The sequence below is a fragment of the Apium graveolens genome, chromosome 3, assembly GCF_009905375.1.
Source record: "Apium graveolens cultivar Ventura chromosome 3, ASM990537v1, whole genome shotgun sequence".
Taxonomy (NCBI): Eukaryota; Viridiplantae; Streptophyta; class Magnoliopsida; order Apiales; family Apiaceae; genus Apium; species Apium graveolens.
The window spans coordinates 424337-448379 of NC_133649.1; the positions used below are offsets into that span (position 1 = coordinate 424337).

The window sequence follows — 24043 nt, forward strand, 5'->3', positions numbered from 1 at the left end:
TTAATATTTGTATTAGTTAGAAATAGATTAGAATTAGTAATAATAGTAATTTTTAATACAATTTGATTTGGAATAGAATTAGTAATTATATTATTAATTAGATTAGGGATAGGATTCTATTAATTGTGGGCGTGTGGGCCTATAAATATATATATATACAAGTTATGTCCTATTCTATGTCTTTTTAATTGGAGCCGCTCTTAGAGGCTAGGGTTTGAGAAGACAAGAAGATCTTAGAAGTTTATTCTTGTGTTATTCGATTGATCAAGGTACGAGAATCGATCTTTTCTTCTTCATAATCATATCATGTTCATCTTCTTATTTGTTTGTGCTGAAATTCGTATGTGATAAAATCAGCATCTCGTATCTGTTGTAAAATCCATAACTTATTCGTTTGTACACGGAATTCATTGATTCTTGATTTTCTGGAAAGCTTGTTTCGATACCTACAACTTCCATGTTTACATATTTTGTGGAATCAGCCTCTAACTATGTGCAAATATCCATTCTTTGTGACCCTTCAGATTTATGACGTGAACAGTTTTTCATACCTTCTAAAATTCGTTATAAATCGATCTTATGTCGGAAAATTACTCATGATATCAATCTGGAAAGCTTATGAAATTCTCTTTCATTATATGGTATACCCATTATATATTTAAATCTTTTAAATTGCCTAAATTGCCTTACAAATATTCTGGTCTGTTTATACTTATCAGCATAGTTGTTTCATATTCAAAAATTCATATCTTCTTCATTATTCGTCATAAAATTATGATCTTTATAAATTATGAAACCTCTGAGAATTCTCTTTCATTGTCTAGTTATAGTCGAAGTGAGATCAGATTGTCTTTATTGTCTAAATTTGCCTTCTTTGTAATCTGTTCCTGAATAATTTCTGCTGTGATACCTGAACTTCAAAAATTCATAACTAATTCGTTATCAGTGCGTTTTTGATGAATCTTATCATTTTGGAATCCTTGTTAAATCTAATTTATTTCTCCAGTTGACCATTATTTCAAATCCTTAACTTATCTGCTGTTAAAATTCGAATTAGTATAAGTTGTTCACTTTCAATCGTATTTCAACAATCCGATTTAATGGTCCATCAGATGAGGTACGGATTCTATCCCATTTTTATTCAGCGCTACTTATTTTAGAATTGAATATCTCTGATTCACTCAATTCCATATTTTATTTGCTCCGTTAATATTATCTGATCATTTTAACTTCCGAAAATTATTTTAAAATTTGATTTGGAAAATTTTAGATATCTATTTATGCGATTTTCAAAAATTATTTATGACACCCTTTGTCCTGGAAATTTGAATTACCTGTATCTGGTGATTTTAAATTTGCGAGAATATTTTTATTTGAACCCTTAGAGATATAGGGTATACCGAGTTAACCAGCTATAGGGGTACTACAGCCATGTCATTGCGGCACCAGTGACATGACACTTCCGTGACAGTGTGATTGGTCACGGCGTATCCTTCTGTTAGCTCTTGGGAGGAGCTTTTGCGCAATTGATATTTGTTTCAGGATACGTGGGTGCACCCAGAGTTTGATTTTTGATTTGATTCGACAGTGACGTTGTATATGCCGTACTCGTTAACTGGTTTGTTGCACACATTAGGTACCCTATGATGTGTGTATTTGTTATTTGTTTTGCTCTCGGTATGAAATATCTTAGCCCTCGTTGTTTCAGCCTGTTTTATTTAAACTTGCTGTTTTATATTAAACTGTCAAATGTTCATCTTGTTTTATGTTTTATAAATTTATTCCAATCCGTACTGGGCATTTGGCTCATGCCGTATTCTTCTTCTGGCAGGTACTTAGGGGGACTTTTGGGGCTGTGTGATGGAGAGCTACCCTTTATTTCGTTTTTAGGATTTCAGACTTCTATCATTATTTAGACTTAATTTCTTATTAGAGATTTCAGCATTTATATTTTTGGTTTAGATATTTTGAAGATTTAATATTATTTTTTTTTGAGATTTTAGACTGTTTAATTATTGTTAGAAATATATTAGTGCTCTGTTTGCAGGTTTTGGATTTTAAGTAATATTTCCCTTCTATTTTAAGAAGGGGGTGTTACAGAAACCCAGCTACATACATAAGAAATTAAAAAGATATCAGATACATAAGTAATGAACATATAATGAAAGATACATAATTATTTGAGTTTGTTTTACCAGAACACACTCCCAAAGCTTGTTCTTTGTCTCATCGGGAACACATTTCCAACTATCATGCCAGATTGGTGCTTTGGTTCTTGCCAAAACCCCAATATAGGATTGCATTTCTGCCGCTTCAGGACCATACGGCTCTCCCTTTCCATTAAAAGACACATTAAGTTTATTCCCCTGGATCTTTCGTCTCACAATTCTATGCATCGTTACACAACCTCGCTTGAGTAGTTTTAGTCCTTCATTGTTGTTCGGGGTGGTAACAGGTTTCACTTTTTTCTTCTTATTTTTGGAAATTTTTTTCTGTAAGATTTCAGATATAGGCTTCTTCTTCACAGACTTTGGGGAAGAAGTGGATGGGGTGGGGGTCATAGCAGGGGTCTGGTTGTTTAAGGACCTGGTCTTTCGTAAAGCCCTGATCACATTCATGGTAGTTGGGTGGGATGAAGACCTGGACCTTTTAAGCTCTTTCTTCTTTGGCCCTGTTCTCGGTGACTTTCTTGTGTTCAATTCTGTCTTCTTTGACTCACTTTTCTTTTTCGGAGTGGCCATTATCTATACACCAAACAAAAACTAAAGTTTAAAACACATGTATCAAATGTATATGGAAGAAAAACCAAATTTCAGAGTCACATAATATAGAACATGTAAAATGAGCTGTCATATATCTAAAAGGACTTCGCATATATGCACGAAACATATATACTCAAACAGAGGCAATGTGTTTATGTGTTCCGTGAATCAAACAGAGGCAATGTGGATCAAAATCCACAAAATCTTAAGTGAAACATTAAAATCAAGCATAGTGAAACACTAAAATCAGGGATGCTGAGTGTATATGCAGAGTGTATTTAGAGGAACACTAAAATCTAGAGTGAAACATAGAACACATGAAATCAGGGACTCACAAGCATAGTGAAAATACAAAATCAACACCCACAAGCATAGTGAAAACCACAAAATCAACAAAATTGAACACCCCACAAGCATAGAACACCCCACAAGCATAGTGAAAACCCAAAAAATCAACAAAATCAACACCCACAAGCAGCATCATATATTCAAAACCCCACAAGCATAGTGAAAACCCACAAAATCAACACCCACAAGCAGCATCATATATTCAAAATCCACAAAATGCATTTCTCAAAATCGAAACCCACAACCCCTAAATACATGAAATCGGGGACTCAAAATCGAAACGGTTGAGTAATCGCCCTTGTCGCGTGTGATGCTAGGTTGAGTAATCGCCGTTGTCGCCTGTGATCGCCGTTGTCGCCTGTGATCGCCGTTGTCGCGTGTGATAAAATGAAAATGAAAAATGAAATTGTGAATGTAAACTGGTAAAGTAAACACCGCGAAGCCAAGGTGGGAGACAATTTTTGATTGGGGGGAAATGAAAAATCAAATGAACGGTGCTGATTTGAGATAGTACCTCAATCTAACGGTATGTAATGTCTTTTAATATATTTTAATTTTTAAAAATTAAATTATCTTGTCTGAAAAACTGTTGTTAGACATACTTTGTTACAATTGTTTAGTTAATAATTTCGATTAGAAGATTTTTATTCGGTTCAGTGTTTCGTTAAAAAGATGACTTTATTTTAAACATCTTATATTTTCCGATAAAATCTGTACATGACTACACTAAGTCGATATTAACATCCGTACGGTTGGATCGTTGACAAATCCATTTTATAAATTAATTAAGTCAACTGGGTAGTAGTACCCGTGTCAGGGACTACAGCTTTTACCGGATTTCTATTAAAAAGACGAACAAGAAGAGTTGATTATTTTCCGATAAAATTTGTACATGACTACAATAAGTCGATATTAACATCCGTACGGTTGGATCGTTGACAAATCCATTTCAGAAATTAATTAAGTCAACTGGGTAGTAGTACCCGTGTCAGGGACTACAGCTTTTACCGGATTTCTGTTAAAAAGACGAACAAGAAGAGTTGATTATTTTCCGATAAAATCTGTACATGACTACACTAAGTCGATATTAACATCCGTACGGTTGGATCGTTGACAAATCCATTTTATAAATTAATTAAGTCAACTGGGTAGTAGTACCCGTGTCAGGGACTACAGCTTTTACCGGATTTCTGTTAAAAAGACGAACAAGAAGAGTTGATTATTTTCCGATAAAATCTGTACATGACTACACTAAGTCGATATTAACATCCGTACGGTTGGATCGTTGACAAATCCATTTTATAAATTAATTAAGTCAACTGGGTAGTAGTACCCGTGTCAGGGACTACAGCTTTTACCGGATTTCTGTTAAAAAGACGAACAAGAAGAGTTGATTATTTTCCGATAAAATCTGTACATGACTACACTAAGTCGATATTAACATCCGTACGGTTGGATCGTTGACAAATCCATTTCAGAAATTAATTAAGTCAACTGGGTAGTAGTACCCGTGTCAGGGACTACAGCTTTTACCGGATTTCTGTTAAAAAGACGAACAAGAAGAGTTGATTATTTTCCGATAAAATTTGTACATGACTACAATAAGTCGATATTAACATCCGTACGGTTGGATCGTTGACAAATCCATTTCAGAAATTAATTAAGTCAACTGGGTAGTAGTACCCGTGTCAGGGACTACAGCTTTTACCGGATTTCTGTTAAAAAGACGAACAAGAAGAGTTGATTATTTTCCGATAAAATTTGTACATGACTACAATAAGTCGATATTAACATCCGTACGGTTGGATCGTTGACAAATCCATTTCAGAAATTAATTAAGTCAACTGGGTAGTAGTACCCGTGTCAGGGACTACAGCTTTTACCGGATTTCTGTTAAAAAGACGAACAAGAAGAGTTGATTATTTTCCGATAAAATTTGTACATGACTACAATAAGTCGATATTAACATCGATAAAATTTGTAAATGACTATCCATAAGTCGATTTTTATTTGGATTTAATTGATTTTGACATTCTTGGACATAATTTAAGGATTATTTAAAATTTTAACAACCCAATCATTGAGCTTTGTTATGTCTGAATGAGAACATAATAATTGAAGTCAAAATTAGGTCATTCATTACTCCTCATCTTATCCCCTCCTGTACTCTCCATCGTGATTCGTGGCGGCTCCATCGCACCTCGACCTCCTCGAACCTCCATCGACCTCGACCTCAAGCTCGACCTCGACCTCAAGCTGCTTCGCACCTCCTCCATCGCACCTCGACCTCAAGCTCAACCTCCCCCATCGAACCTCGACCTCCATCGCAGAGACCTCCATTTTAGGTAAATCCGTAACCTAAATTATCTTTTTAGTGTTTTAGGGTTCCTCCATTGTTTCAGTGGTTTAAGCTCTAACACAAGCTCACCTCTGCAATTAATTGTTTGAAGTGATAAGCTTAATAGTTAATTGTTTAATTAGTTAGTCATAATCTTAATTAGTTAATTGTTTAATTAGTTAGTCATAATCTTAATTAGTTAATTGTTTAATTAGTTAGTCATAATCTTAATTAGTCACCTCTGCAATTAATTGTTTGAAGTGATGCACATTGGGAATTTGGGTTTGTGATAAGCTTAATTAGTTACTAATTGCTAATAGATTATGTAGTTGTTGCTGATTGTTTTGGTTTGGTAGTTAGTCATAAGCTTAATAGTTTTGGTTATTTGGGAATTTGGGTTTGTAATTGTTTTGGTAGTTAGTCATAAGCTTAATAGTATATGCTCTGTTTTTGACCATCATGTCACTTTCTTTTTGCAGCTTGTTTTATATCAAAATATGGATAGGTCATGGTTAAAAGCTGATAGAAGAACAAGAGAGTTTGAGAATGGAGTGGACGATTTACTTATGTTTGCCTTTGAGAATGGATATAACGAAGACAAAATAAGTTGTCCATGCTTAAAGTGCGCACATAGCAAATCTTGGAAAGCTCGGATTGTTAAAAACCATCTGTTTCAAAATGGTATTGATGAAACGTATACTCGCTGGATATGGCACGGGGAGCCAAATATTGTAGAAAGTCCTGTATTGGATGAAAGTGACAACTCGGTATCTTCTAATTACCAATTCTGCATAAGAATGGGTGAAGCTGACGATGATGATGTTCTTTCTTCAGATTCTTCAGATTTCATCAACCATGTGAAAGGTGAGCATGAACCTCTTTATCCTGGTTGTGAGAATTACACTAAGATGAAAGCTTTGGTTAAGTTATTCAACTTGAAAGTGAAGCATGGTATGTCTGATTCATGTTTTTCTGATGTTCTATTATTGATTGGGTCTTTGCTACCAGAAGGCAACAATGTCCCTTCTTCTTTCAATGAAGCGAAGAAAACCTTATGTGCATTAGGAATGGGTTATGATAAGATACACGCATGCCCGAATAATTGTCTACTATATCGTGGGCCACAAGATGAAGATGAGACTACTTGTCGCATATGTAAGGCCTCTAGATGGAAACTGAATAAGAAAGGAGAAGAACAAGAAGGAGTCCCTGCTAAGGTCTTATGGTATTTCCCCTTGATACCAAGAATAAGAAATTTGTTCAATACACCAGCGATTGCGAAGGACATGACTTGGCATGAGACCGAACGACAACAAGATGGTAAAATGAGGCATCCAGCAGACTCGCAAACATGGAAGGATGTCGATCAAAAGTGGCCTGATTTTGCATCGGAGAGTAGAAACCTCCGGTTAGCTTTATCCGCCGACGGTTTCAATCCTTTTCGTGGAAACCGTACTGATCACTCAAGTTGGCCAGTTTTGCTATCGGTTTACAACCTTCCACCTTGGATCTGTATGAAAAGAAGGTACATTATGCTTTGCTTGTTAATATCAGGACCGACCGAGCCTGGAAATGATATAGATGTGTTCCTTCAACCACTTATTGAAGATCTGCAGGAGTTGTGGCGCGGGAAACAAGTGTACGACGCATATAGACAAGAGTCTTTCGTACTTAGGGGCATATTATTATGGACAATAAGTGACTATCCGGCCTTGGGGAACTTGTCGGGACATGTAGTTAAAGGATATAATGCTTGTATTGTTTGTGTTGATAAAACAGAGGCTACTAGGCTGGTTCACTATCGGAAGACGGTAGTTATGAGGCATAGGAGGTGGTTGCCTCGTCATCATCCGTATAGAAAGCAAAAGGCAGCTTTTGATAATAGCGTTGAGACAGGTGCTGGTCCTATTCCATTAACTGGTGAGAAGGTTTTTGAAAGAGTACAACATCTAAGGGACCATGTCTTTGGTAAGACACAACGCCAACATAAACGGAAGAAAGGTGATGCTAGACCAGTTTGGAAGAAGTTATCTATCTTCTTTCAACTTGAGTATTGGAAATTTTTGCCAGTTAGGCATGTTCTCGATGTGATGCACATCGAGAAAAATATATGTGAGGCTTTACTTGGAACTTTGCTAAATATTCCCGGAAAGACAAAAGATAGGGAGTCAGTCCGTCTCGATATGGCAGAAATGGGAATAAGAATGGAGCTAAGGCCAAAAACTCCCGGAAAGAAAGAGAAGGTACCTTTGGCTGCATGGAACTTATCAAATGCTAAAAAGAAGGTAGTTTGCTCATCATTTCTTCAAATGAAGTTACCGGATGGATTTTGTTCAAATATCAAGAATCTTGTAAATATGGAAAAACTTCGGCTTGTTGGAATGAAATCTCATGATTGCCACACAATATTGCATCATTTGCTTCCAATTGCGATTCGGTCGGTACTGCACAAAAAAGTCAGGTGCACAATAATAAGGTTTTGCCTTTTCTTCAAGGCAATTTGCAGCAAAGTCATCGATGTAGATAAATTGGAAAATATGCAATCTCAGTTGGTGGAAACATTATGCCAGCTGGAAAAACACTTTCCCCCTTCGTTCTTGGATGTCATGATCCATCTCTCAATTCATCTTGTGAGAGAGGTTAAGCTTTGCGGGCCAATCTTTCTACGTTGGATGTATCCTTTTGAGAGATATATGAAGGCGTTTAAAGTATATGTTCGAAATGCTGCTCATCCCGAAGGTTGTATTGCCGAGGCATATGTTGCCGAAGAGGCCGTTGAACGTTTGGTCAATTTTGAAGAAGCTACCATAGGTTTGCCAAAAAATGATAGGCATGAGCAAAATGCAATAAGCAAACCTTTATCTGGTGCGACAATGATCAAGCCAAGCAAAGAGGAATTGCATCTAGCACACTTATGTGTTCTGCAAAATAGCAATCACATGAGGCAATATTTTGAGTAAGTTACTAACATATGTGTGTGTGTGTGTGCATTTTGTTATTTTCTCATTATCTGCAATTCTGTAAATATATTGAAGCAATTGATTTTACTTGTAGTGAACATATGGCATCTTTAATGCTAAGATACCAGCAGCATGAAAATGACGAGGTGTGGCTAAAAACCAAGCAGAATGAACAATTCCCCGAATGGTTCAGGAAAAAGGTAAGTTTTATTTATGTGTTTATTACCTTGTTACGTAGTCCTGATTAAAAACAATACAGACAAGTAATATAAGAAGTCGAAGACATCCAATAAAAAATAAAAACACAGACCTAAAAAAATTGTTTAATTTTTTTTTTATTGTACAGATTGAGACGGAATTGCTCCATGACCATAATAGCATAGGTGATGATATAAGGTGGATGGCAGAAGGGCCTAACAAGAATGTTCCTACGTTTAGTGGTTATAAAATCAGCGGGGTTATTTATAGCACCAAGGAGCGTGATAATAATAGACAAGTACAGTGTAGTGGTGTTTGTGTTGTTGCAGATACATTAATGCTTTCCGAAAAATTTAAATCTGTTGAACATACTTCACATACCTATTATGGAGTTATAACAAGTATATGGGAGCTAGACTATAATAATTTTAGAGTCCCTATATTTCGTTGCAATTGGGTAGATATGAACAAAGGGGTTAAGGTTGATGAGTTGGGATATACATTGGTTAATTTAAATAAATTAGGATTTTCAAATGATCCTTTTGTTCTAGGGAAACATGTTAAGCAAGTTTGCTACATTGATGATACTCTTGAAAAATTTTGGTCTGTGGTGTTGAAAGTCCCGGAAAAGAACTTTTATGACCACTGTGATGATGAAAATGAAGGCTCTGTAGAAATAGAACTTGAGAATGAGCTGCAGTTGCCCGTGTTCCCGAATGTTGATGAACTGGACGATGAAAATACTAGCTATATGCGAGAGGAAGAAGAATGGATTCAACTTCCATAGTGGTAATATATATAATTATTTATAGATACTTGAGTCCATGTACCGCTCACTTTATTCTTTTTGTAGGTGAAGCTCCCATTATCCATGTGTACTGCTCGTGAACCCCTTGATGAGATTACTTTTGCCGTGATAAAATCATCATCTAGTTGACTGAGTTTTCAATTTGTGAATGCTGCTGGTTGATGCTCTTCTTATAATAGATGATGATTTTATCATAGCAAAAATAATCATTCGGCGGACATACAAGTATGGCTAGCTTCTACTGCAGAAACAGGGCTTGGAGATATGTTATCTACTGCAGAGGATAAATTATAAAATTTTCCACATCAAACTTGTGCAAATTAATGTTGATCACTTGTTTTTGTGTTTATGCAGAATTACCAGCATACGGCGGTTGTCAAGGCGTGCAAAATTATGGCTAAGCAGCATGCATGTTACCAAAGGCAGTAAACAAGGATTGTGTTTCCATTTTCATTGTAATATTCACTACTAAACAACTCTGTCTTGTATATATGGAACAATGTAATTTGAAATCTCTGTCTTGTTTAATTGAAAGTGTATGGTTTGCCAATTTTGAGGAATGGCTTACAATTTTGATTGAGGATCTCTAGTTTGTTGTTGGTTGGACCTTTGGCTGATTTATGGTATTATATCTGTTGGTTTGGGTTTATTCAGATTGGACATCTTATTGTTGGTTTGTGTACAGCAGGGTTGGGATATGTAATATGTGCAAGTCAATTTTTTTTTCCATCTTTGCTGTATAGACAACGGTTTCTTTTGCTAATCAGTAAACTGTTGTATGAACCTCTATTATCCCATAATGTTAATAACCATTGTCTATGAACTTTGCTTTCTACAATGGTATTTTAAATCCATTGTTTGATAGAGTCTAAGATATCAGTTTTAGTAAACCATTGTCTAAATTAGACAACGGACTTGTCAAAAACTGTTGTCTTAAGATGGAATGAATTTTTGTACATACAACATGCATGCAACATTATGTAAAAGGGTTACAAACAACAGCTCGTAAAATAACAGTTGTCTTAAGATAGAATGAGTTTTTGGACATACAACATTGGTTCACGCTTGTTTAAAATAGTCATAAACAACAGTCCATGAAATCACAGTTGTCTAAATAAGTCAAATCGAAACGCTTAGACAATAGTGTGCAAAAACCTCTATAAACGTTGTTGGATGGAAAGTAAGACAACTGTTTTTTCATAGCGAAGAAAACCCCGTGGTTTGATTTTTTGGGACAACGGGTATATTTTGAACCGTTGTCTCATGACAGTTATGTGAATGAGATTTTGGTGTAGTGCTAATACTACAAGGGTTAAAATGTATGACTTCATACTTTTGAGGCTGAATACTTTAGGGGTCAAAAGGTCATTAAGCCTAGGAGTTTTTTGCTTTTGAAATACTTTTAGGTTTTCTATTCCAACATTGTTGTAATTGGTGGTGTTATTTAAACTTTCATATAGCTTTTGCAGTTTCATATTTCTACCTGTTTACATAATTTTCATCTTAAATTTCATGTAATCTCTTGATTCAGTATATCTACTACTCTGCTTTCATTTAATAACTCTCAAACCCAATTTTCTTTTTCACTATGAGGCGAATATTTTCTTTGCAGAAGGTGATAAAGTCTGGACTTCATGTACAATGATTCTGGTTGAGGTTTTCGTCGATGGCGGTTGTGACAAACAAGACGTTTTCTGCAACTTCTCTTCACATCATCAAACTCCCAAGAGAATGGAATCTGCAGCAGTTGATAAAGTAAAACTCGGTTATTAGTGATTATGTCGAGTGTGGTGTTCATTGCTAGGCTAATAGGGAACACAGTTAGAACCGAACACTAACAGAAAATAAATGAGCGAATGAAGAAAGTAAGACCTGATAAGAGTATAGAAGGGATGCATATTTAGGCATTTTTGATTAGTTTTACTGGTTTTTGTAGTTAAAAGTTGCGAGCAGCCTTGTTCTTTGGAAGATCCATCTCGTGTTAGTATTTTCATAATTATAGGCATTACATCTATTCCAGAGAAAAGTTTAAGATTATAGCAAGATAACGTGCAACCTATATATCCTCTCTAGCATTCATCCACATGTTATTATAATTAGTAGAGAACTAATTGAAACAATCCACGTGTTTTGAACAAAATAGAATGAAAGATATCATAAAAGAACTGACACCGGAGCAGAGATATGGCTTGATTCATACTCAGAAAGCCTCACCTGCTGCATTGCTGGCAGTACCTTTGCTCTCTGCCTTTACTTATCAGAACAGGGATCTTTGAGTGACCCTCGCAAACCCTGTGGCGCCTATGGTACTCCCTGCACTTATTGAGGTCTTCCAAACACCCATCCACTAAACACATTGCCTTTTTTGCGTAACTGAAAGCACATACCTTCTTCGATTCTAAAGGTAATGGCAGTGATGGTAACCCCTTTGGCCCCTGCAATCTGTCCATTGCTCCATCTCGCACATCTCCTAATGTACTTGGTCTTTGATCATAGCAAATCATCACCATTCTTTGACAATCACGCATACGCTACCATTAATTACACACTTTAATTGATTTTCTTTGTTTTGTTTTTTTTTGTCTTGTTAACTCAACAAGTTATAAATCAGAATAATCCTAATATTCCAATGCTTCCTGGTGAGACTTATCAACCAATCCCGTTTGCAGAAGGAGTTATCCACAATGTTCCTGTGCCCGATTATCAACCTGGCACTGCAAACAGGAACAATCAATCATCAGCGACTATTCCATTGATGGACGAAGGTGAGCTCGAATCACTTGTATCGCTTTTTGCTTCATTACCAGGGGAAGATTTCAACGACTACATGTAGAGAAGCTCGATGAAGTGAATTTGACAAACAAGAAAGTAAAACAAGGGAACCAACTACACAAAACAATGTTTGTTTAGGTTCTCTTAAGTAGTGCAGTATCTTTTTCCTACATTAGGAGTTTTTTGCTTTTGAAATACTTTTAGGTTTTCTATTCCAACATTGTTGTAATTTGTGGTGTTATTTAAACTTTCATTTAGCTTTTGCAGTTTCATATTTCTACCTGTTTAGATAATTTTCATCTTAAATTGCATGTAATCTCTTGATTCAGTATATCTACTACTCTGCTTTAATTTAATAACTCTATCATGTTTCAAGTTGAAAACTTTTGTCAAGGCAACAATTTAAATGTGAACGATCTAATCTTTTAAAACCTAATGGATGAGATCATGGTTCTCTAGGTTTGCTCACTGAAGTAGATTTCCCTATATATTGCCTACAAATTCGATAATGTTATATAAATTTAAGAACTTTTTCTACTGATACAACATGACAGAGTTCACAATGTTAAAGACAATTTAAAAATCTCAAATTTTCGGTAATTGAGCGTAATGCTACAAAAAGTGAAGAATTAGAGAGTCTAAAAGTGAGGTTTAACCGTACCATCACCGATTTTTGCACAAAATTCTACGACCTCCAAATTTTAAAGATGGATCCGCCATAGCGCATGAACGCATATGTATACACGTTTCAGGCCTTCTGGGCCTGATGTATTGATAGTGGCTCTATGGCTGTACACTACTGACACTAAGTTGGTGCCTGGTGGGAGATCAGAATTGGAAAATTGGATGCCTTTGGAAACGTGTATTTGTTTGGGCATGTTTTGGCTAGAGATTGCTATAAATTCCATGATCTCTCTAATCCACAGTACACAGATCAAAATTTTCCGAAAAGTAGTGTGAGACATGGAGTCATGGAAATATTATGTGCAGTCAATAGCATGGTGGAACATGAATACATTCATCCCAGAAATTAACAGTGCTGCACATAATTCAAAATAAAGCAAGCACATCAATTACATTGGCAGAGACATCATTACATAGAATCCTTAACATCACTGTTAATCCAACAACAAAAGAACAAGAAACTTATACTGAGGATGTAAAAGCTAGCTTAAGAATTCCCTGAAGAATTAGTCTCAGGTCCACTTCCTCTGGTGGGCGGTCGCCTCGGAGGCGGTCGGAAACGTATTGTCATGTCTTCCTGTATAAATTCGAGGACAGATAAATACAACAAAATTACAGTGATCGAACTAGAATCTTAAAATATTTGTGACAAAATACATAAGTGTAAGGAAACAATTAAAATTTCAAGATAGTCGAGATTAAAAAAATAATTCAATTTATTTACGAGGTTAGTCGAGTTTTAGCCTCCCCTGGTTCCATCCCGGGATTGAGGAGGTTAGCACACATTAACCGACTCCGGTAACCATATTTTTGTTTTGTTTGGGAGAAGGTCAATTTGTGACAATTAAACCTCATATGCTATTGTGGATATGAATGCAAAGTGTGAGTTGATGGATGAAGTGAGTAAAGTGACAGAGAGGATGAAGGTGATGGATGTTGTTTCTTGGACTGCAATGGTTACTGGGTATTTTCAGGTTGGGAGGTTTGAAGATGCTTTGAGCTTGTTTGAGATGATAAAAGTGGAGAAGAGGTTTGGTATTGACGGGAAGTGGAATATGAAGATTGGAGAGGATGGATTTTGGTTGCGTTTAGGCCATTTTTGCTCTGATTTTAGTTAATTTCATGGTTACTTTTGTGATATTAGTATTGGCCCTGCAGGCACACTTATTTTTCGTCATTTGCAACCACTTGCAACTTATTTTGCAACTAAATGTTATTTTCAACATATTTTTTCAAATTTGCATTTGTGGTTGCATATATGGTTGCTAGCAGTGGTAGGTATGGTTGCAAATATAACCTTCATCTTTAAGTTAACCTTTGGATAAGAGATACTTCAGTTTATGCCAAGTATCTCAACACTGATCACAATAACAAGTTATGCTATGTAAAAGATTCCTTAGAAGAGGGTCACGTTTTAGATTCTGATACAGTAATCTCCCATGAACAAAAGTGTCAAATAGGTAAAACCATAATTAGTAGTTGATTGTTCCAAGTATTAAAATAATAAAATGATATGCAATGTGGAAACTAATAAGTAAGCACACAAAGAGGGATTAGTTAAAGTACCTATGATAATGATCATCATCAAAATCATAACCAATGGCCTCGTCAGAGCAATTAGTTAGCATCTTTAAGTTATGCTTTTCTCATCAATGCTATTTTTATGTCTGATCATACATACCCCAAGTATCTCAACACTGATCACACTAACATTTGAGTAATTGTTTAGAGGTTCACCAATTCCATAATTGGGTTTTAGAAACTTGAGTAAGACTGTAACATTTGCGGTTACATCTAAAGTTACATATTTTATGTATTAGATAAATTTTTAATTTTTAAAGTTGCATATGTGGTTGAAATCTAGGTTTAAATTATTTCTATAAGGTTAATTTATAGTTATGGTAAGATTACATTTAGAGTTACATAATGGTTATATTAGATATTAATAATCTTGTAATTTTTATAGTTGCATATGTTGTTGAATTCTAGGTTTCAAACATGTATATAAGGTTGCATTAAACATGTTATATTTAGGATTGCATAAGTAGTTTCATAAAAAGTTACAAACAATATTGTATGTTGCTTTTTATAACAACATAATATTAAATGTGTTGCATTTGAGGTTTCTTTGAGTTGCAAATGTAATAGAGGTATCTAGTTGAGATTTCTTTGAGTTGTATTTGCAGTTGAATAATGGGTTTACAGTTTCGTATTTATATGAGTTGCACCAGTAGTTGAATTTTGGATTTCTTTGAGTTACAAATGTAGTTACAGTTAAGGTTTCTAGTTGAATTTGAGATTTATTTGAGTTGTATATGCAGTTGCTCATAGTTGCTCATAGGATCTCTCAATGATATTGTCGCAACCGTAAACTAGTGAACTAGTTTGAAATAAGTTTTAGAAAATGCACAACCTAACTATTGAATACACCAAAATCTTCGATGTAAGTAATATGACCAAGAGCAATTTCAAATAAATCTTAAATCAAATTTAGAACCAAATTATAATTTAATCTTGGACCCTAATTTAATAGTTTTGTAATATTTAGAGTTCAATAATTCCGTACTGGGTTTTAGAAACTTTTATAAGACTGTAATATAACATACAGCGATTTTATAATTTATAATTTAACCCTAAACCCTACAATCCAAACATTTTATGCTAAACATTGAGTTTCATAATATGTTTACATATTAAATTTTAAATATTTTGTAATTTCATATGTGGTTGCAATCTAGGATGAATATCATGTGTATAAGGTTGTATAATATGTTTAATATCAAAATCTATCACATTAGGTTGTTTATCATGCATGCTTTTTTATTAGACTTAGAGTGTATGGAGAGGTTGCATTGAGAGTTACATAAGTGGTTGCATAAATAATGTCACAAACATTATATGCAATGTTGCTTTTGTGGTTGCATTGAGAGTTGAATCATGTACATAAGGTTGCATAAAGAGTTCAATATGTAGAACTATCACAAGATGGTATAGTACAAATGCTTTCATAAACCTTTTAATCATATTTCTTATTCAAATAAAAATGAAGCCAAAACTGAATTTGTGTTATACAACATGAAACAACTATTTTATGCCAATTGGTGTTTCCTTGGCTTCATAAATCTGAAATTTTGATAAATCTCGATGGTGTTTGTCAATGATCACCTCGTCTTTCTTGTGATGTATAATATCTTCTTCTACTGTTTTTCAGTTGGTATTTGTAGTATTTCTAAGAAAACTAGGTCCGCGTAATCTACTTAATCTCCAATCATTATGGTATTTACTTCATCACTGATATCATCTGTTGCGTTTGATGGTATAACCCATTATATTTGAATTTCAACATGTCAATATTTGTTATCCTTTCACTATTAAAGATGGTAGATGATAGTTCCGTAACCGAGTTTTCAATTATTATTCACAAAGGGTATTTGTTGAAGTCTGTTTCCCTACTTGTGCTCTTTATAGAATAGCCATTAAAGATCGTCAAAAATTGTGAAAGGAGAACATGCCTAACAATGAAAATTGCACAACCAAAGAACATGTTAGGTGACATAATTTATAGGAATTTATCAATTCATATATAACATAGTTGAAGATATCAATTGCAATCACAAACTGCTAAAATGCAGGAAAAAAATAACATCTAGGCTTTTTAAAAATATATGCAACTAAATACAGAACATTTTTCCAGAATCAATTGCATTAGCAAAGTCATAAATTGAAAAACGAGGTAAACCATGTATTTTTCGGACATAAACATATTCATTACATTGTTCAACATGTATTGCTGCATGTAATTCCTTAAATTAAAGTACATCTAGATGAGGTGTTTTAAGCATCAACTAATGCACCAATTTGACTTATTTTTAAAAAGTATCAAAATGTAGCCAATAAATACATTACATGCTTAAAAACTTTTACTGCAACCTAAACTTCATAAAATGGATCTCCATGTAATTTTTGCAAGTACAAATTAATTCCTATTTTGGAATAATTTTTTTAAAGTTATACAACTTATAACTGATTGCACAAATGCTTTGATAAATGACAAGATCATTGCAAACCGATCCTCCTAAACTTAAAGGAGCTCTCGATTTTCCTCAACCATAACTAATACAATAGTTTAAGTTAATTATTGCAAAGTTCGCAACCTAGTGACTGAGTACACAAATGTTTTGACAAGATCGTTGCAACCTGAACTTCCTAAATTGCAAGAACCTCTCGATGTAATTTTTAAAAACATAAACCAATAAAATAGTTCTAGTTAACTATTCAAAATTGTGCAACCTAACGACTGAATTCAGAAATCCTTTAACAATAAAATTGAAACCTGAACCTCGTAAATTACAAGGGCATCTAGATGATCCTTTCGCAACCATAAACTAATGAATTACTTTTACACTTTCTTTTAAAATTATGCAACTTATTTAAGAACTGAATAACTACTTTCCTAGACACATCAATCGCAACAAAAAAAGAAGCTAAAATGAAACATCATTTAGCTTAGACACTTAAAAACATAATCTAATTAAAGAAATTTGTTACACATTATTCAAATGTATGCAACTTAATAGCTCAATCATATTGAAAATCAAAAACCTCTTATACAACTAAAATAATCAATTGCTCAAACTCAACAATAAACTTCATAATCCTTTCATAATACAAAACAAGTATATCTACAATTTTCATATAAAATCAGTAATTAGAAGTTACCTTTCTACGATTTGAATAAATTTGAAGAAATAGTTTGACTTTCGATATCAATGATGAAGTACATATCAATTGTCAATTGATTTTTATGTTTGTCTTCTATGAATATGTACATAATCGAAAGAATCAATGATGTTTGTTGATGAAAAAGAAAGTTGCAGATTGTTGATGATGAAGAAATTGTGGAACGAAGTGTACGGAGGAAGTCCAATTTTCTAATTTTTTATCTTCTTGTATTGTTGTCGTATTTGTGCAATATAAATTGTTTATTAACGTAGATTTGCAAATACTTTTAAAAACTGTAATTATTTTTGCAAAACTTTTCTTTTTAAAGTATATTTATGAAAAATCCCTTAAAAATATAATTAAAAACAGGAAAATGAAAGAAAGAGAAGTCTATATGAACATATCAAAATATGATTTGTAAATCTCTTCTACTCAACAACTAAAGTATCTTCCACACAATATTTGAACAAAAACAATAAAAACGTATATTATTTACATGGGCTATTAAATTAATATATAAATATGATTAAAAGCTCAAGATATGAAACTAAAATATTAATATAAAAAATGTTAATAAGAAAATATTTAGTATAATAATTGAAAAAAATTATAAGAAAATTATTTTTCTTAAAAAGTATTTATTCAAAAATAACTAACAAAATATCTCTTAAAAATTGTCACTAAACTACATTGTTGCAAAACTAATATAATATCAATGTTATAAAATTCGGGAATCGAAAGATATCAGTCAAGATACCGATTAGAATTTATCGGAGATCTGGGATTAATCAGATGCACTTTATATTTTAAATTATATTTAGTTTTAATATCCTTATTTTAGTAGTAATTTATAAGTCAATACACATTTATCATATTATATAATTATCATTATTTATGTTTAATTAAAATTCTATATTACCGATTAAGAAAAATACATAAAGATTAATCGGATTTCAAAAATCGAATCGGTATCGTGCCTTTTCGAGAATTAATCGATAAAATCGGGAATCTTTAGAATCATGGATAATAATGTATATCCGACAAAAAGAATATATAATAATGTAAAATATAGATCCTTATTATATGATATGCATAAAATGGATCTTATCCAGATTTTTGATAGTTATTGTCCATTTACTATCAGTTTATTATGGATCGTTATATCTTTAAAAAAATTGATCATGACCGTTAGATTTAAAATAAATGAATATTTTATAACCAACGATAAGTAGGTATTTTATATTAAATAGAATATCCTGGCCTTTAAATGATTTAAACAAAAAATAAGTAGGTATTCTAAACCGAATATAATAATAATACAAAATTCGTAATTACTATTTTCTTCAAATTCTAGGTCATATTTGTTGAACAAAATTTATAAACCATCACTGAATTAAACATTAATTCGTGAGATTCGCATGAGCTGTAAATCGTAAAAATCTGATGTACAAAACTCAAGATAGAGCCGAAATAAAATCAAATGAAACTCAGTAATTTTTTTGTTTGTTTAAAATTTAATATATTTTTTTACTATTTTAAATTAATGAACAATTGTTAAATAAAAAGTAAAATATTTGTGCATTGCATGGCGAAACATTAAAAATTTGGTAGTCGGTTAGTCGGTACCGTATTTGTTAGGAATATGTGTATTAGTTTGATGATAAGTTCAGCAAAACACTTAAGTAGAAATCTAGTGTTTGTAGCCTCAACGGATAAGACCATCTTGGCTATCCGTTGAAGGAGTAGCCTTACTTAGCAATAAGTTTGGTATTGTAGCACATCTCACTCTCTGGTTTCAAGCTGTAATTCTTAGATGTTGTTAGGAGATAATCAGTCATGTTGACTACTAATGGATGTACAAGTAGGAGGGCTAATTGTAAATATTTCATGCCTTGTAATTTTATATAAGTGAAGAAGTATCAACTGATATTGAAGACCTTCAACGGATAAGAAACTAAGCTTCAACGGATGTCTCTAAAGCTTCAACGGATGCACTGCTAGAGCATCAACGGATAAAGCCATCAACGGATGAAAGCTTCAACGGATGCACTGCTTGAGCATCAACGGATAAAGCCATCAACGGATGAAAGCTTCAACGGATGCTCAGTCTCATAGCAGTTGATAGAGACAGGTAACAAAGCTGACAGAGGCACATGGATTGACAGAGATGTGGTAGCCTATTTCAGGAACAGCAGAAAAAGCAGCCGTTTTTAGTCTGGTTCAAAATGGAAAGTCAACAGATAATTCCATATTACACTGGATAAAAATGGAACAGAAACAAGTGGAGAACTATTGTCTTATTGTACTTTATCTTTGTCTTCACTTGTAAACTTGGTGTTATATAAACCAAGTAGAAGCTAGTAATTAGACATGAATTTTCCTAGAGCTGTTTAGAAATATCAAGAGAGAAAATCATCTAGTTTGTACTAGGAAGCAGCTGTGATTTAATTTTGAATCACAGATTTTCTGAAATAACACATCTCTGGTGGAACAATAAATCCACCAGAAAAGTTTTTAAGTTCTTTGTGCTCATTTCATTTGTGTTTAAATATATATCTGTCTGCATCAGCTCCAAGCAATTTACACACATTTGATCACTCAAACTCTTAGTCTTACAAACTGCTCAAAACTTGAAAAAGTTTTGAGATTTACATTCAACCCCCCTTCTGTAAATCTCATTGTTAGTCCACTGGGAATAACAATTGGTATCAGAGCAAGCTCTTAACATACAGAGAGTTTAAAGATCTATTTTGCTAACATCATGAGTAAGAAGGATATTGGTATAAAGATTCCAATCCTGGAAAGAGATAACTATCATCACTGGAAGGTGAAGATGCATTTACATCTTCTCTCTCAAGATGAAAGCTACATCAACTGTATTGAGAATGGTCCTCACATCCCACACAAGGTGGCCACAGCTGCTACTGCTACAGTTGCTGTTGGACAGTCTATTCCCAAGCCAAAGGTAGAATGGACTGTTGAAGATATTGAAGAGGTCCACAAGGACAAAAAAGCTATGAACATTTTGTTTAATGGCCTGGATCAAGATATGTTTGACAATATCATCAATAGCCAAACTGTTAAGGAAATTTGGGATACTGTGCAGCTTATCTGTGAAGGCACGGAGCAAGTTAGAGAAAACAAAATGCAGCTTCTCATTCAACAATATGAATATTTCCATTTTGAAGAAGGAGAATCATTGAATGATACATTCAACAGATTTCAGAAACTATTGAATGGATTAAAGCTGTATGGGAGAATGTACCAAGTCAAGGACTCCAATCTAAAATTTCTAAGGTCTCTACCAAAGGAATGGAAGCCTATGACTGTTTCTCTAAGAAATTCTCAAGATTATAAGGACTTCACACTTGAAAGATTATATGGAATTTTGAAGACTTATGAACTTGAGATGGAGCAAGATGAGTTGTTGGAAAAGGGAAAGAGAAAAGGAGGATTAGTTGCACTTGTAGCTGACAGTGAAAAAGTTGAAGCCAGAAATGAGGAAAAGACAATGCCAAGTCTCAAAATTGGCACATGCAAATCAGAATCAAGCAAGGGTAAAGAGCAAGTTGCTGAGGATGAAGACAATTCCAGTCAGGATGAATCTGATGATATTGATGAACATCTGGCCTTTTTGTCCAGGAGGTTTGCAAAGATGAAGTTCAGGATAAACACAAAGTTCACTAAGCCAAACAAAAGCATGGTGGACAAATCAAAGTTCAAATGTTACAACTGTGGCATTAGTGGACACTTTGCAAGTGAGTGTAGAAAGCCAAATTCTGAGAAAAAGAAATTTGAGCAAGTTGATTACAAAAGGAAGTATTTTGATTTGCTCAAACAAAAGGAAAGAGCTTTTCTCACTCAAGATGATTGGGCAGCAGATGGGGTAAATGAAGATGATGATATGGAATATGTCAACCTAGCCCTGATGGCTAATTCTGATGAAATTGAAACTAGTTCATCAAGCAACCAGGTAATTACTACTGATCTCTCTCAGCTTTCTAAACATGAATGCAATGAAGCCATAAATGATATGTCCAATGAATTATATCATTTGCGTGTTTCTCTTAAATCACTAGCTAAATAAAACACTAGGATCAAAGAAAATAATGTGTTTTTAAGTGATAGGAATGCTGTGTTAGAGAGTCAGGTAATTGAGCTTGAAAAGATTAAACTTAAATGCTTGAATGTCGAGAGTGAACTAGAAGAAGCTGTTAAGAAAGTAGAAATTCTTTCTAAACAGTTAGAAAGTGAGCAAGAGGTAATCAAGGCCTAGAAAACATCTAGGGATGTTAGTGTTCAAATTGCCAAGGTTCAGGGAATTGAATCATTCTGTGAGGATGCCTGGAAGAAAAACAAAAAGAAGTTAGAATTAATTGATGGATTGTCAACGGATGTGGAATCAACGGATGATGAAAGTTATCCGTTGAAGGAAGAAAAGGAGCATCCGTTGAAGGCTCATCAATTAAAACAGGCAAGTTCTTTTAAAAATAAAAAGAATGATTCAACTCTCAAGAACTTTGTCAGAGAAGGAGCAAGTACATCCAGAGATGTCAGTAAGGTGAATATAGGACACATGACTTTAGATCAGTTGAAAGATAGGCTTAAGTTGGTTGAGGATAAGAAGGAAACTAAAAGAAAATCTAAAAGAAATGGGAAGATAGGGATTAATAAACATAACAATTACACACCTGATAGGTATGCTCCTAGAAAAAGCTGTGTACATTGTAAAAGTGTTAATCACCTATCTGATAATTGCAAATCTGTTAAAAATGCTCCCATGCCTTCAAATCCCTCCATGCCTAACATGAGTATGTCACCTCTGCATGCTATGTCTGTTATGTCTCACCAGAATCCCCATGCACATTTTGCAAACATGTCATACATTAACAATCCTTACTTTACTGCATTTAGTATGCCTCAAATGCCATACAATATGCCTATGTGGAATAACATGTTTGCATAACCTATGCCTTATCAAATTCAATCAAATGTGTTAAATGATTCCGTGACTAACCCTACACTTCAACCAACCACATCTGAGACCAAGGTTGACCCAAAGTTACCTAAGTCAAAAGATACAGGAGGAATGAAGTCTAGGAAAAAGACTAACAAGGCTGGACCCAAGGAAACTTGGGTACCAAAATCAACTTGATTGATTTTGTTGTGTGCAGGGACAAAGAAGGAATCTATGGTACTTGGACAGTGGTTGTTCAAGACACATGACAGGAGATTTCACCCTGCTCACAGAATTTAAGGAGAGAGCTGGCCCTAGCATAACCTTTGGAGATGACAGCAAAGGATTCACTATGGGATATGGCTTGATTTCAAAAGAAAATGTCATCATTGATGAAGTTGCATTGGTTGATGGTCTCAAACACAATTTATTGAGCATCAGTCAACTATGTGACAGAGGGAATACTGTTTCCTTCAATTCTGAAGCCTGTATTGTCACGAGTAAAAAGGACAATAAAGTGGTTCTAACTGGAGTTAGAAAAGGAAATGTGTACTTAGCTGATTTCAACTCTACAGATGCAGAATCCATTACTTGTCTTCTCAGCAAAGCAAGTCCAGTTGAAAGTTGGTTATGGCATAAGAAGCTGTCCCATTTGAATTTCAAAACAATGAATGATCTGGTCAAAAAGGACTTAGTTAGAGGAATGCCTCTAGTGGAATTCACAAGGGATGGACTGTGTGATGCTTGTCAGAAAGGAAAGCAAAAGAAAGTATCATTCAGTAAGAAGCTTGAATCTGCAATTGATGAACCACTGCAACTTCTACACATGGATCTCTTTGGACCAGTCAATGTATTGTCAATTTCAAGGAAAAGATACTGCCTAGTGATTGTAAATGATTTCTCAAAGTTTTCATGGGTTTATTTTCTTGGATCAAAGGATGAAGCTAGTGAAATTATCATCAATCATATCAAGCAAGTCAACAATCATCCTGATTTCAAAGTAAGGAATATTAGGAGTGACAATGGAACTGAGTTCAAGAATTCAACCATGAAGATGTTCTGTGGAGTAAATGGGATCATGCATGAGTTCTCAGCTCCAAGAACTCCACAACAAAATGGTGTGGTGGAAAGGAAGAACAGATCACTAATTGAAGCTGTAAGGACAATGCTTGAGGAGTCAAAGCTCCCAACTTATTTTTGGGCTGAGGCTGTTAACTGTGCATGTTACACTCAGAATATTTCTCTAATCAATCAAGCAAAATGCATGACTCCCTATCAATTATTCAAGAGAAGAAAACCAACTTTAAACTTTCTACATGTCTTTGGTTGCAAATGTTACATCTTAAGGAATCAATCTGATCACAAAGAAAAGTTTGATGCAAAGGATGATGAAGGAATATTTGTTGGTTATTCTGCTGGAAAATCATATAGGGTCTACAATCTAAGAACCAACATTGTCATGAAATCTGTACATGTTGTGTTTGATGATAAAAA

The 24043-nt window shown here is 34.1% G+C and overlaps 1 protein-coding gene across 1 annotated transcript; it reads left to right on the forward strand.

Annotated features, from left to right (window-relative positions):
• Positions 1 to 5945: 5945 nt before the first annotated feature.
• Positions 5946 to 8408, forward strand: LOC141711220 (uncharacterized). The gene has a single exon (XM_074513629.1). It carries the CDS (start codon positions 5946 to 5948, stop codon positions 8406 to 8408), a length of 2463 nt encoding a protein of 820 aa, XP_074369730.1.
• Positions 8409 to 24043: the final 15635 nt, after the last annotated feature.